The sequence below is a fragment of the Stegodyphus dumicola genome, chromosome 1 (genome assembly GCF_044657685.1).
Source record: "Stegodyphus dumicola isolate Sdum_Otavi_A_Nest chromosome 1, ASM4465768v1".
Classification (NCBI taxonomy): domain Eukaryota; kingdom Metazoa; phylum Arthropoda; class Arachnida; order Araneae; family Eresidae; genus Stegodyphus; species Stegodyphus dumicola.
In genome coordinates, this window is record NC_140768.1 from 77,755,281 (window position 1) to 77,769,132 (window position 13,852).

A 13,852-nucleotide genomic window follows, 5' to 3' on the forward strand; every position below is an offset into this window, starting at 1 on the left:
TGATTAAAAAAATTAACAAGTTTGTGAAATAGTGAAATGTGATACATAATATTTAATGCAATTTTCTTTCAAAATGATATTAAAAACAATTAATATCTTTACAATGTCTCAGCATTTCAGGCATATGTTATTAACCCATTAATGACTGATATTACGTTTTCGCAACATTAGTCTTTTCTTTCACCTTTGGTATGACAATTTTTTTCTTTAACTTTTTTTGCTTACCTTTAGCAATGTTGTAGATGAAACTTCATTGTTTTTGGAGGAAGCAGAACCAATCAAATACTGTATTTGCCGGCGTATAAGATGCACTTTTTTTCTTTGAAAATAGGTCTGAAAAACAGGGTGCGTCTAATATGTTGATACTCAGTTTTTGATTACATTCTTTTCAGTTTGTGAATGAATCAAAGCTTCATGAGATGCTGTGAAAAGAGATAGTGGTTAAATCATTTAAGAAGAGTGGAATTTATAATGCACTGGATGGTACAGAAGATAATTTGTTGTATGAGGACCCATATGCTGATTTAGAAGAAGTTTCAAGTGACTCTTCATTTTGCTCTGAAGATGAGTGTCTGGATTTTGACGAAAAAGATTAAAAGATGTTCTTTCCCAGATAGATTGGGTATTTGTAAAGAGTATTACTTTGCATTTTTATTACTTTATATTTAAAATACTGTAAACTCATTATAATGATCAGTAATAAAGTTTTAGCCTTCAAAAATGCGCATGGAAAAGGGGAGGGTGTCTTATACGCAGACAAATACGGTAATTTTATAAAGACATGCCAATTTTCTAGAAACACCAGGTAGTATAATGGCATCAAAAGGTAAAGTTATTATTTTGTTGTTGTTAGCATAAATATGCATTTTTTAAAATGTTACGAAAAAGCAACATCAGTTCATCTTTGTGAGTATATATAGATTTTCATAGATACCATAAATTCTGGAAGAAACGCCGCGGTGTTTACGTGTTTAAAATTAAATTTTCAGCTGTGTGTGGCGTTTAGGTACACTAAAAATAAAATATTTCCTATGATGGTCATTGTACATAGTTTGAATAACTTTCTCATTGGACATAGTTTGGACAAAGAAAGTCTATGTGAAGAAAGAAAGGCTCCATAGATGTAATGTAAACCAGTTTGTCTTCTACGACGCTAGAAAGAAGAGGGACAATTCGCCAAGGGATTTGGCGAACCTGGCTGAGATTTTTCATCTCCGCCATGTGTATAGGAAATTGAGGAAGACGGGTTAAGATGAATCGTTCTTTGACTTTTCACGATAATTTAAATTCGAATTTTCGTGTTTTTTGCTTTACTAGTTGAACTTGTATTATCCATATCGCAGTTTGATGTCTGATTTTATATCTGTCGATATGTAGGGGAAAAAATAGAATAATTACACAGCTTTAAACTCTTGATAAATGTGACTGTCGAACCTGTTCAAACTTCGACATCAGCTTCGAGCTTTGGTGCTTTTTGGTGACAGATACTTCACGCATGCGCAGTTGTGTCCCTTTTCGTTCGGAGGGAGCCAATTCTGCTGCTGTGAAGCTTTCCTTCTTAACAATACATATTCTTTGGTTTGGATGGCCTTGTCATTGTACATAGACTGGTGCTGTTCCCACACAAAAGACCACTCAGTTGCTTTTTGCGAACATTATTTTGTTTCCATTCTTTCCCTTGAACAGACCTACATACCTTATTCACCCTAAACGGGATCTCAGAACAATAACATTCTTCCCCCTTTCAAATCAGCATTCTCATCATTTTGAATAGTCTCTCTCCTCTGCCATTCGATGAATCTTCCAGGACTCATCCTCTCCCCACCCCTGCCTTTTCTGCAATTTTTTTCAAAAGCAGACACAACTCAAGCTGCCTCGCAATAACGAACTCTGACGTATTTCCCCTTCAGCATGAATCGATTTTTCTTGGCATTCTGCCAGATACAGATCCCATCAGTTTGAGTACAAGTATATGTTGGATAGTTTTTAAGGGAGCAAAAATTTTTGAAAATGGCACCTAAACGGCACAGAAACTATACTGCTGGTTTTAAGCTTAATGTAATTTCACGTGCTGAACAAAGTGGAAATACAGCAGCAGCAAAGAAAGTCTATGTACAATACATATTCTTTGACAGCAGCTCGAGAGTTTGAAGTGGACAAGTTCAACGTTGCATTCGACATTGTAGAACTTAAAAATATGCCACAACAGAAACGAGCCAAAAGAAGTGGTACAGGCCGGATCTAGAGGACGACCTTGCAAACTGGATAAAGGAGCAAAGAGGAAAGGGAATGGCAATTTCAACTGTAAAATTTCGCTTACAAGCAAAATTTATAGCAAAACAAATGAACATAAATGATTTCAAAGGAGGGCCTTGCTGGTGTAGCAGATTTATGAAAAGAAAAAATATTTCTGGGCGTACTAGAACAACAGTCGGACAACAATTACCAATGGACTGGCAGGATAAAAAGACATCTTTTCTAAAATATGTGATAGATATTATTGACAAAAATAAATAAATAAATAAAATTTAAAAAAATAAAACAACAACTTCTTCGGTCACAGATAATAAATATGGATGAAACGCCGTTAGCTTTTGACTCTCCTGCAAACAGAACTGTTGATGAAACTGGCGCAAAAACTGTATTTGTGCTTAAGACGGGGCATGAAAGAACGTCATTTACACATGTGTTAGCTTGTGCCGTAAACAGTGACAAGCTAAAGCCGATGATCATTTTTAAACGAAAGACTATTCCGAAGGGAGATTTTCCTAATGACGTAATTATTTGTGCAAACAAGAACGGCTGGATGTGCGAAACAATCATGCATGAGTGGCTACAAAAAAGTTTGACAGTGTCGTAAGGGATCTTTTTTCCAACCAAAAGGGTTATTGACAATGGATTTGATGCGTGCTCATTTACTTGAGTCAGTGAAAACCAGATATCAAAAACTGTCTACGACAGTAGCAATAATTTCTGGTGGTTTGACAAAAATGTTACAACCATTAGATTTGTCAGGTAATAAATCCTTCAAAGCTGAAGTCCGAAAGTGGTGGGAGTGTTGGAAGAGTGAAGGATTGCATACGTATACCAAAAGTAGTAAAATGCGTAGACCATCTTATGAAGAAGTTGCAAAGTGTGTAGAAAGTGCATGGAAATCGGTAAAAACATCGTCAATAATAGCAGGGTTCAAAGAAGCTGAAATTATATCCTTAGATAAAGAGACTGTAAACCAAGAGGATGAATGTGATGATCTGGAAGACTTAGATCAGGATTTACTAAATTTTTTAATTCAGATAGTGAAGAATCAGATTTATGGCTTCATATGATGTATAGTTTGCTATAATTCCTTTTGTAAGTAAAATTTAAAATTTCCTTTTGTCATCCAAATTTAATATTTCATTGTTGCAACATTTTTTATAATATAGTCTGAGTATTACAAATATGGACTTCTTTAGTGGGTAAATATAAGTATACTCATGAACGTAAATATATTTTCAACATTTCTTACCTTTAATTTATTTTTGAGTTATGGTTTCATTTCATGCACTTTTCTTAACTGATATGTCATATATCAGGACAAAGGTTGAGATTTTGTAATTATACGGTCCACGACGATGTCACGCGCAATTTAATCTATTGCGATGTTTACGCCAATGCAACATTTCTGTGTAATTTAAATTTTTTCCCGCCATTTTTCTTGAGTGCAGCATTTACGCTGATGCGGCCTTTCTTCCAGAAATTACGGTAATCATATTTTCTTTTACAATTCCACAAGACAAATGTTCCAAAAAAAGGATTAGTGAGACAATTGTTTTTGACACTGAATGAAGCATAATAATTTATGATAAAACCGAAAAATTGACTAAGGTTTGATGCTATTTAAATATTTTAAATGCCTATTTCATGACATATAAAGTATTTTTCAATACATCTTTCTACAGTTCAGAAAATGATACCTTATCTTGGTAGATATTCATGCAAAATATTTCACAAAGGAAAACCCATTTATTTTTATTACAAAGTTTGGTGTTTTGTATTTCTAGGTAGAGGACTTGTATCATTTTGATACATATTCAGGAAAATATTCAAAGGCATTGACAGGACTAGGTGGAAATGCTGTTACAGATCTTTTAAGTGTAGTTTTAAATATTCTTCAAATCATTTATTTCATCATTCATCAAATTTTTGACAACTTTTAACATCACACATGTTATTGTCGGAATTGAATCAGATGAAGATTTATGAGAATGGAGCAATTCTTGACAGCAAGTTAGGAAATGGTCCTATTATACCTGTAAACAAAATGAAAAAAAAAAGGAGAAAGTAGAACACACAACATCACATTTGATAAAGAGCACAACATTGTAGAAATTCGACAGAACCACAATTTCCATCATAGCTTTGACAACTAACTTTGATACAATTTATGCACCCTTAGTAACCTTCACAAAAAGAAATCTGTATCCATGAAGTAATCTAAACTCATCAGAAATAACAATAAATATATGGATGGCACGGACCTTCTGGATAATTTTACTGTGATGAATATAAAGTGCAAGTAAAGAGTAAGAAATGGTGGCTACCTATTTTTACGGATGTTATTTATGTAGCTAAAATGCATGGAAACTTGATTGCTATAAACCCTAAAATTTCTCTGTTAGATTTTCAAAGACATTTTGGCTTAGCTTTGAGATTGCTGAAAACAAGGAGAGAATATTCTGAAAATTCAACCTTGATCTTCATATACAGATTGTGTTGGCCAACTAGCTTTCTTTCAGAATTCAGCCTTAAGCAAAACGAGAAAGAATCCCACAAATCACATTATCAAGATAAATTCAACAAATAAAACTAAGAGATACAAATACTGTGGTAGTAAAACAATAACTGTTTGTAATAAATGTTATCTGCCTTAGCATATAGCAAAAGTTTAAAAGATTTCCATGTATCCCAAAAGTAACTGGTTTTGACTAATGTTGCATTTCTGCAACATTTTGTATCTTCAATAAAAATAAATATTTTTCCTGCTAAATTTTTTTCCCTCTTAATTAAACTAATACCTTAAAAAAATTATCTTTGTTCATTCATATAATCATGAAAATATGGCGAAGATAAATCCAAGAATTTGGTAAATAAAACAATAAATTGAAAATATTTTCATTTAAAACTAATTAAATAATAAAGGATTATAATCCACTGAGTATATAACTAATTAAAATCTTTTAAGAGCTTTATAATAAGCATCAAAAGATAAAAATTATCACAATCAAACTTACATCTTGCGAACCACATGTAACACATCGGTTGTCAGGCATAAGCTCTGGTGTTTGACAATAGCGACATACAGGACAACTGTGTACAGAAGACTTAAATATCAATAATGAAATATAACAGCAAAAAATTTGAAACTAAGATAGTATAATTGAAATATTTCAAATACATGTTCATTCCAAATACAACAATGTGTTTAAATTTCATGGTATAATAAAATCTATACAGTCAAAAGTCGTTAATACGGACTCGTCGGGACTTCGGCGATTCCAGATTATCGATTTTTCCGGATTATAGATCATCAGTTTAAATATGGTAAGATGGCATGCAGAAATTACAAAATTAAAAATATGAAACCATAATTTATGAAATAAAGAAAAATTATGATCTAAAGGGTATCAAAATTTACAAAAAAAAAAAAAAAGCTTAATATTTATTTGTTTACTTTATTAAACATTTCTTTCAATGCAAGTTGTTTAAGTTGCTTCGTTTTGTGATAATACTTTCTCTTTAATTCTATAAACATACATAACTTCATCTTCAGTTACAAAGTTCCTCTGTTCAAGTCCTATAATTGCTGTGTCGATAATACTGACTAATTTGTCAATCAAAATTTTTTCGTTTTCAATAACCTCTGTCACTTTCTTCACTATCGGAAGCGAATTATAATGACGAGGAATTTGATTTAAATCATATCAAAGATGGAGTACATCGATATGAAATACTACATTTAGTAAGGAATTGTAAGCCAAATAAAATAAAAAAATTTGCCCTGAAGATAAGGATAGTGCTGACAGATCAACTTCCAATTCATTGCGCGCTGCGGCGTCCCCCCCCCCCCGCATAGCAGCGTGAAATTGATAAACATACTTTCGCATTGTAGATTTTTTACATACTAATGAATATATTTCGGAAATTCTATTTGACATAATCGAAAGTTCAAGCTTACTTTTATAAAATTGCTCTAACGGTCTGCAAAAAAAAATAAGGCGGATCCAATTTGAAGATTAAGGAACAATTTGAAACATTAACTGAATTAGATAATTTTAGCTTAGCTTATACTGTCCGTTATTATTGTGCATATTCACAGCCGTAAAGGTCTTAAGCGCACGCGTAAACGCCTATGCGCATGCATCAAGGATTATAGATCATTCCGGATTATGGGTGTCCGAATTAACGACTTTTGACTGTATATGTTATTGACCTATCTCACAGTATATTAAATATTCTATAAAAAGAAAATTTAAAAAGCAAGTTGGAACTTTAAATTTTAATTTTAAATGTCTTAAATATACCTTGTATCACCCCATTTAGCCAAACAGCTTCCATGGAATGAGTGATTGCATAAAATTGTCAAAATTCCTTCAACAGATTCATCCTAAAATTAAACACAGTATTTTTATTTATTTTGAAAATAATAAATATGAAACAGTAAGTAATCAGAAAGCTAGTATACTGTACCAATTTAAAATTAAATTAAGGCTAAAAATTTTGATCCAGTTTGATATTAATACAGTACAAACTCTGTAATCCGGACTCTTTGGGACTACGGCGATTCCGGATTAATGGTTTTTCTGGATTATAGATCATCAATTTAAATCTGGTAAGATGGCATGCAGAAATTATACAATTAAAAATATGAAACTGTAACTTATGAAATAAAGAGCAATTATGATCTAAATTCTAAGGGGTATCAAATTTTACAAAAAAAAATCTTAATATTTGTTTACTTTATGAAACATTTCTTTTAACACGTGCATGTGTAATGCACGTAATGTATACATGCGCATTCTTTACGCGAAAAAAAAGTTTGTCTGCTTTGAGGTCCGCATTATAGATCATCTCGGATAATGGACATCTGGATTTTGTACTGTATTTCATAATTATATTTTTTAACTTTTGGTTTTTTGATTACCTTCCCTAAATGACATTCATAAAGCGGTAAGAAAAAGTTCTGGTTCTTTATCACATGAAATTATTTTAAGAATACATTGTTAATGATGTTTTTAAACTAAAAATTACCCAATAATTTTTTAAACTTCCTTCACATATGACACCCTTGATCTCAGTGTAAATGTAACATGATTTTCCTCTCAGAAAATATTCATATAATATACATAAAAGAACTTTTACATATAGATGTTTTATATATATTTTTACCATCACCTGATTCCAGAATGTAAAAATATATCCTCCTAATATTTTGAAACCAAGATAGAAAGTTAAACTATGAATCTGAATATTTTTATTTTAAAGAACATATATATTAATATATGGTTCAATAATATTTTCCATAAAAACAGGAGTAAATGAGAACAGCCAGCTGATTTTTCTTCATGAAGTCTTCAAAGTTTGATATAAGTTCACAGGAAAAAGCTGTGATTCTTTTCATCTTGTCAAAATTCATTGCAGACATGCAAGAATTTTGATGATGGCTGTGACTGCTAAAAACCTGTTCCATATTAAATATAACATCAAAAATAGAATCTCCCCTCTTCTAGGCTTAATGTGATGCAGAAATATTCGTAAATCACACAGCCTGATATTTAATCTGAATCTATTTGAAATCCAGACGTTCCACTCCAGAATGCTCTCTTACTTCACTGGTAGGCAGCACAATAATAAGAAATTTATAACAAAATTAGATTCCATAATGACATCTGAAGAGATATAAAAAAGTTTTCTTTCTCTGCAACTATGAATATTGATGGAAACTTGCCACAGAACATATCTTTAATCATTACATTAATTCCATACTCATCTGCAGCATAAAAGAGCTAGAATTTGAATGCAAAATAGAATAATATATAGATTTTCAAAAAAAAAATATCCTCCTATTATTTTATTTTAAGAATTTGATCACCGTATTTCTTAATAGTACATGCTGTATAGAGGCAATACTATAAAGTTACAGATAATACAACAGGTATAGAAAATTATTATGATGAATGCAAATCTTCAAAATTTGGCTGCCTAATGTATCTACACTGCTGTAGCTATTCATAGAAGTAAATGTAATCCCTACAGTGTTCAAATTTAAAACATTTTTAGCATATTAACTATCATTCCTATTAATAACATGCTCTGCAAACACAACAAATTGGTTAATTAATTTTTTAAAAGGTTGTTAAATGTTGTCAGTGATGTCTGCTAATATTTTAAAATACTGAGCACCATTAAATGGTTGAATTCTTGGATAAAAGTAAGCATAGTATTTTCGAATACTACTTCAATACTTTCAATGTAAGCTTGCAATCTATGCTTACATCTATCCATGAAAAGTCTGCAGCAAATGATACCCAAAATGTTGATACCAAAAATGAACATCAAATTAGGTGTTCTCAAGAATTGCCCTTCATAATACGGAATGATGAAAATGTTTATTCACATTCATTCATGGCTAGTGAATAAATGAATCATGGCTCCATCACTAGTACTTAGGTACTATGTTTTACAATGAAGAGGGATCACTGTAAATTGATTATAAGACATATACACACTATGAAAACAAGTATTTATTATGCTAACCTATTGGCTCAACTTTGACAAACCATAAATGTAAAATGCTATACAGAAAAGTATTTCTTTTGCATGACAATGCACCAGCATAAACATTTAAACCTCCCAGACTTCTATTTAACAATGCTGATTTTAACTTTTCCTTCATCAACAATATTCACCAGACCTGGTCTCAAGTTACTTCTTTTCTTTTCAAAAATTAGAACAGCATTTTAATGAATTACGGCATGGTGGTGATGATAATTTCAAGGATGCCATTCAGGAATGGTTTGAAGGCTGTGACAAAACTTTTTTTTTATGCAAAAATCCAATACTTAAAAGATCACTTTACTCTACTACAGTACTGAAGTCAAGAAAACTACTTCGAAAATGAGAAAATAATTTCAGACATTTATCTTTCACAAATAAATTAGTCTAAAAATTTAAACACTCCTCATATAAATAAAGTAACATACTTTATCAGTTCTAAGACTTGGTTTTCCTTATATTAATGTTTCAAAAACAAAATGTGTTTCAGAATCAGTGGCATCTTAAAATGAAAACTATCCCACTGATGAATTTGATTATTTCTTCTAATTTGAAATGACATTAGAAGAATCAGAACTTGAATGTTAAGCTAATTCTGACTTCATATTGATCAAAATATTAATGAGTGAGAATAAGATTCTAGTTCCAATTCAGAAGCAGTCGTGAATAATACACTTACTAATAATTAAGCACTACAGTCATCAACGATCTGAATTCTATGATAAAAAAATTATGAATACTTATTAAAGCATTTTATTATATTTGTTGATTTTTTAGAATCAAAGTAACCCATTAATTACTGACATTAAAATTAACACATTTTACAACTGACAGCCCCTTAAAATTACATACAGTATATTTTTAAAAATGTACCAAAAAATAATTATAAATTTTTACAATGTAATATTTAAACAAGTATTTTTAAAGTAAAAATTTTTTAACACTACAATAGACTACAAAATATAAATCAAGCCTTTAAGCTGCTTAAGATTGAAATTTTATTTTTTCTAAATATGAAATTTTTTAATAAAAAGATTATACCGTGCTGAAATTTAAGAAACATTTTAACTGTAAATTAGATTAAGAAAATTATGTGCAACTAATAAAGCCTTTTGTACTAGGTATTAAGCAATTTGAAGTTAAAGTTTAATTTGAAATTGATTTTTTTAAAATTATGAAACTTTTTAATCTGCATATTGTTTGTTCATATTTTAATGCTTTATTCATCAGAAGGTAATTACTTAAAGCCTTAAAATTCAACAATTAAGGAGTACAGAAAACAAGTTTCATCCTTTCTGGCAAGTACAAAAATTAACAAATTCCTATTCGAGTACAAAAATTAAAAACTAAAATTAAAATTTTTACAATATAATAGATATTATTTCACTAAAATTATTTACATATTCTACTTTAAGCAATTTTAAATACAGTATTCTTATGAACAATGACAAGAAAATTTTACCATTCTTTCTAAGCAGACAGGGCATGTTGGCAATTCTGTATGGCCAGGTAAAGGAAGGCAAGCTTCCTGTTGATAGATAATAAAATAAATATATAAATATGTATCTAGATATAAATAAATATTATTTATTTATTTACAGAAATTATTTATTTATACATTCAAGCATAACTCATTTATTAAACATTATTTATTCACATATTTTGTACATTTCTTCTTCTTCATTGGCTCGACAGCCCAGGGCAGGCCCTGGTCTTCAGGCATCTCTGCTTTTGGCAACTGTTTTCCAGTTTTTAACATTTAAAATGCTTACATCATTTTCAACACAACTGATCCATCTCACTGGATATTCATCCCAAGGTCTTGTTCTGGCTTTGGCAGAAAGATTTTCTTACTATGGCAATTTCATGCATTCTGGCCAGATAAACAGCCCATGTCTCTGTAGCTTGAAAAATTTTACTACATCAGGTTATCTATAGATCTTACATAACTTTAAGTTAGATCTTTTCCACGATCCATTCACATGGACACCCCCACATATACAACACAAAATACATCTCTCAAAAATACCCAAAGCGTCCATAATCACATAAAGTCAGCGACTAAGCTTCTGATGATTCACGCAATTAAATAAAGAGAAAACACCTCATATATATATATATATATATTTTTTTTGAATGACAAAAGTACAAGTTAAAAACAGATGCCCATGCAGATGAAATTTAAATGCAGTTCACTATAAAATTGTTCTTTAAAAAATTTAATGCACAGATTTAACAGTATACTGTAATATTCTAAATATTTTAATACACAATAATTCAATACACAAATTTTAAAATTTGCAAATTGAATTATTGTTAATTTGGTTAATTAACCCTTTGGGTACATTTGAAGAACGAGACTCGTCATCTGCTTATTTGGGCAAAGTTACAGTGGACGAGTCTGATTCGTCCACAGTAATCAGTGCTGAAACTAAAATGCTGTTTCCAAAATATATTTATATCACCAATATAAGTATATTCCAAATAAAATGTATTACTTTTACATATACATATTAATCCATATAGCAACAAATTAAATCCGTAACATGGGCAAAAATTTTCAAATAATTCAGTACTCAAAGGATTAATAATTTTAAAAGCTGTTACAGATTCTAATATTAAAGAACCTCTTATGAAAATGCTTAATATGAAGATCTGTTTTGAACTCATCATGACTAAAATACAATTTGAGGTATTAAAAAAAAAAAAAAAAGAGTAGGTTTCTTTTTATTATTATTAATATCATTAATAATAATATTTATCAACAGTATAAATGTAATATGTTTTACCTAGCACAGCCAATAATTATAAAAATAATTTATTTTTATCAATTTTAATTGTACAAATTTAGAGAAAAATAATTAATTTCATACATTTGGAAACACACAAAAATTATGGCTGTATTCATTCGTATATATGGTTGAAGCAACAAAATTTTCTCATTTTCCTTACTTTTACTGTATTTATTTACAATAAACTAATTTTTAGAGGATCTATCAGAGATCCTCTTCCCCTTTAATTTATTTAATTAGCTCCAGTTTTTATGTGGATCTGCAAAAGACAGCATAACAGACAAAAGTCTTAAAATTGTTTACAGATATTTTTTGTAATAATATTTAGTAAGGGGTCTAGAACTTTTTGACCCCACAATTTCACCATGGCCGTTTTGCCGTCAGGCTGATTCGCTGTCAAGATATATTTTTCTTTACATGATTATCATATCTCGACATATTAAATTTATTTATTTTAATAATTGTGTTTACCTTTTGTATATGTTATAAAGCAGGGGTCGGCAACCTGTTTGTCCTTAAGGGCGCAATACTAAATTTGAAAATCACTGAGGGTGCATATTTTACAGATAATCAACAGGTATAAATAGGCATTAAAAAAAAACAGATTTTTTATAACTTTATTTTGTTGGTGTCATACATAATGACACATATAATTCAGTGAAACTTGGGTGTCCATATTTTCAGCTAATTTCTTATAATTGGGGATATATTTAGAGTTCCCGGTCCTTAAACAATTATCTAAATGCGAGTCATTAAGCTTTGTTCGGTATTTTGATTTCAGATATTTCATATTTGAGAACAAAGACTCGCAATTGTATGTTGTTGCACAATACAAATAAATTTTTAGCGTACATTTTATTAAAATAGGATACTTATTTTCATCGACTACGTTCCAAACATTTTATCATTACTATGTGCTTTTAAAATAATATCATTTTGCAAGTTTATTATTTCTAATTCTAGGTCTTCGATATTATGAAGCTCGAAATACACTTAAACTATTTCAAGGACATCATCTTCAGTAACATTGAATGGATTTATGAAAAATTTTAGAACGGGTTCTAATGCTGCAAAATCTTCAAATCTAGAAGAAAACTCTTCTATTAGCTTATCTATAATTTCTAAATATGATGTAGCAGTAAAATTTTCATTATTCAAATTTAAACTCTCAACAGTATATTTTATATTTGGGAAATGTGATAATGATTTTTTCAATAGATGGGATTTCAACAACACTAACTTGTGCATTTGAATGCATTTACTGCACTAATCATGATGTCAGCAATATGCTGATTTTTCCCTTGTATTTTTAAATTTAATTCATTCAACTTTGCCGTTATATCTGTCAGAAATCCGAGGTCGATTAGCCAATCCTTATTTTCTAATTGCTCGTAAAATTCGCCTCTTGATGCAATAAATTCCTTTATTTGTGGCAAAAGCATGATAAATAGCTCAAGTATTTTACCTCTGTTCAGCCACCTCACTTCAGTATGTAAAAGAAGATCTGTGAACTGAACATCCTCATCTTCTAAAAGTAATTTAAACAATTTGTGTTGCATAGCTCCCAATCTTATGGAATTAATAATTTTTGTTACTATCATAAATACGTATTGAAAACCGATTGTTTTTGCACATAACATTTCCTGATGTATGAGGCAATGATAAGAAATAAATTTCGGGAATAAGGAATCCTGTCTACATAAGGCAATAAATCCTTTTTTCTTACCAGTCATCGCTGGTGCCCCGTCTGTTGTAATTGACGATAACTTTTGTACAGGTAATTTTACATCTGTTATATACTTTTTAAAAGTAGAAACGATATCTTCTCCTCTGGTGCTTCCCTTTATTGGCAGAACTTTAAGGAATTCTTCTTTTCTTGTAAAATCAGAAAATACCATCTTCACGCAAATTGCTAATTGTGATATATTTGTCACATCTGCCGATTCATCCATCTGTAGCGAAAAGAAAATACAATTTTCCATATCATTTGCTAATTCTGCCTCCAAATTCTCCGCAATTACTTCAATTCTTCTAGTAACAGTTCATGCTGATAACTGCAACGTGTTTATAGCTGAAACTATTTCCTTTTTATTTTTAAATTCTTCAAAAAGTGAATCAGCAGCTTCTAACATGGCTTCTTTCACTTAATTCTCCATCTGTAAATTGTTTTTTATTCTTAGCTAGCAAATGCGATATTTTATATGATGCGATCGTTGCTGCTTTATGTTGTTGCAGTGGTTTAGTAA

General features: G+C 30.3%; 1 protein-coding gene across 1 annotated transcript in view; it reads right to left on the reverse strand.

Moving 5' to 3' along the window:
- The window catches only part of LOC118182147 (BRCA1-associated protein), a 97,859-nt gene that overhangs the window by 29,345 nt on the left and 54,662 nt on the right, over nucleotides 1-13,852 (reverse strand). Inside the window, exons 7-9 of the mRNA XM_085816558.1 lie at nucleotides 10,277-10,342; nucleotides 6,564-6,646; nucleotides 5,274-5,349 (exon numbers count right to left, since the gene is read on the reverse strand). Coding sequence (XP_085672684.1) covers nucleotides 5,274-5,349; nucleotides 6,564-6,646; nucleotides 10,277-10,342 — 225 coding nt within the window. The remainder of the gene's footprint in view (nucleotides 1-5,273; nucleotides 5,350-6,563; nucleotides 6,647-10,276; nucleotides 10,343-13,852) is intronic.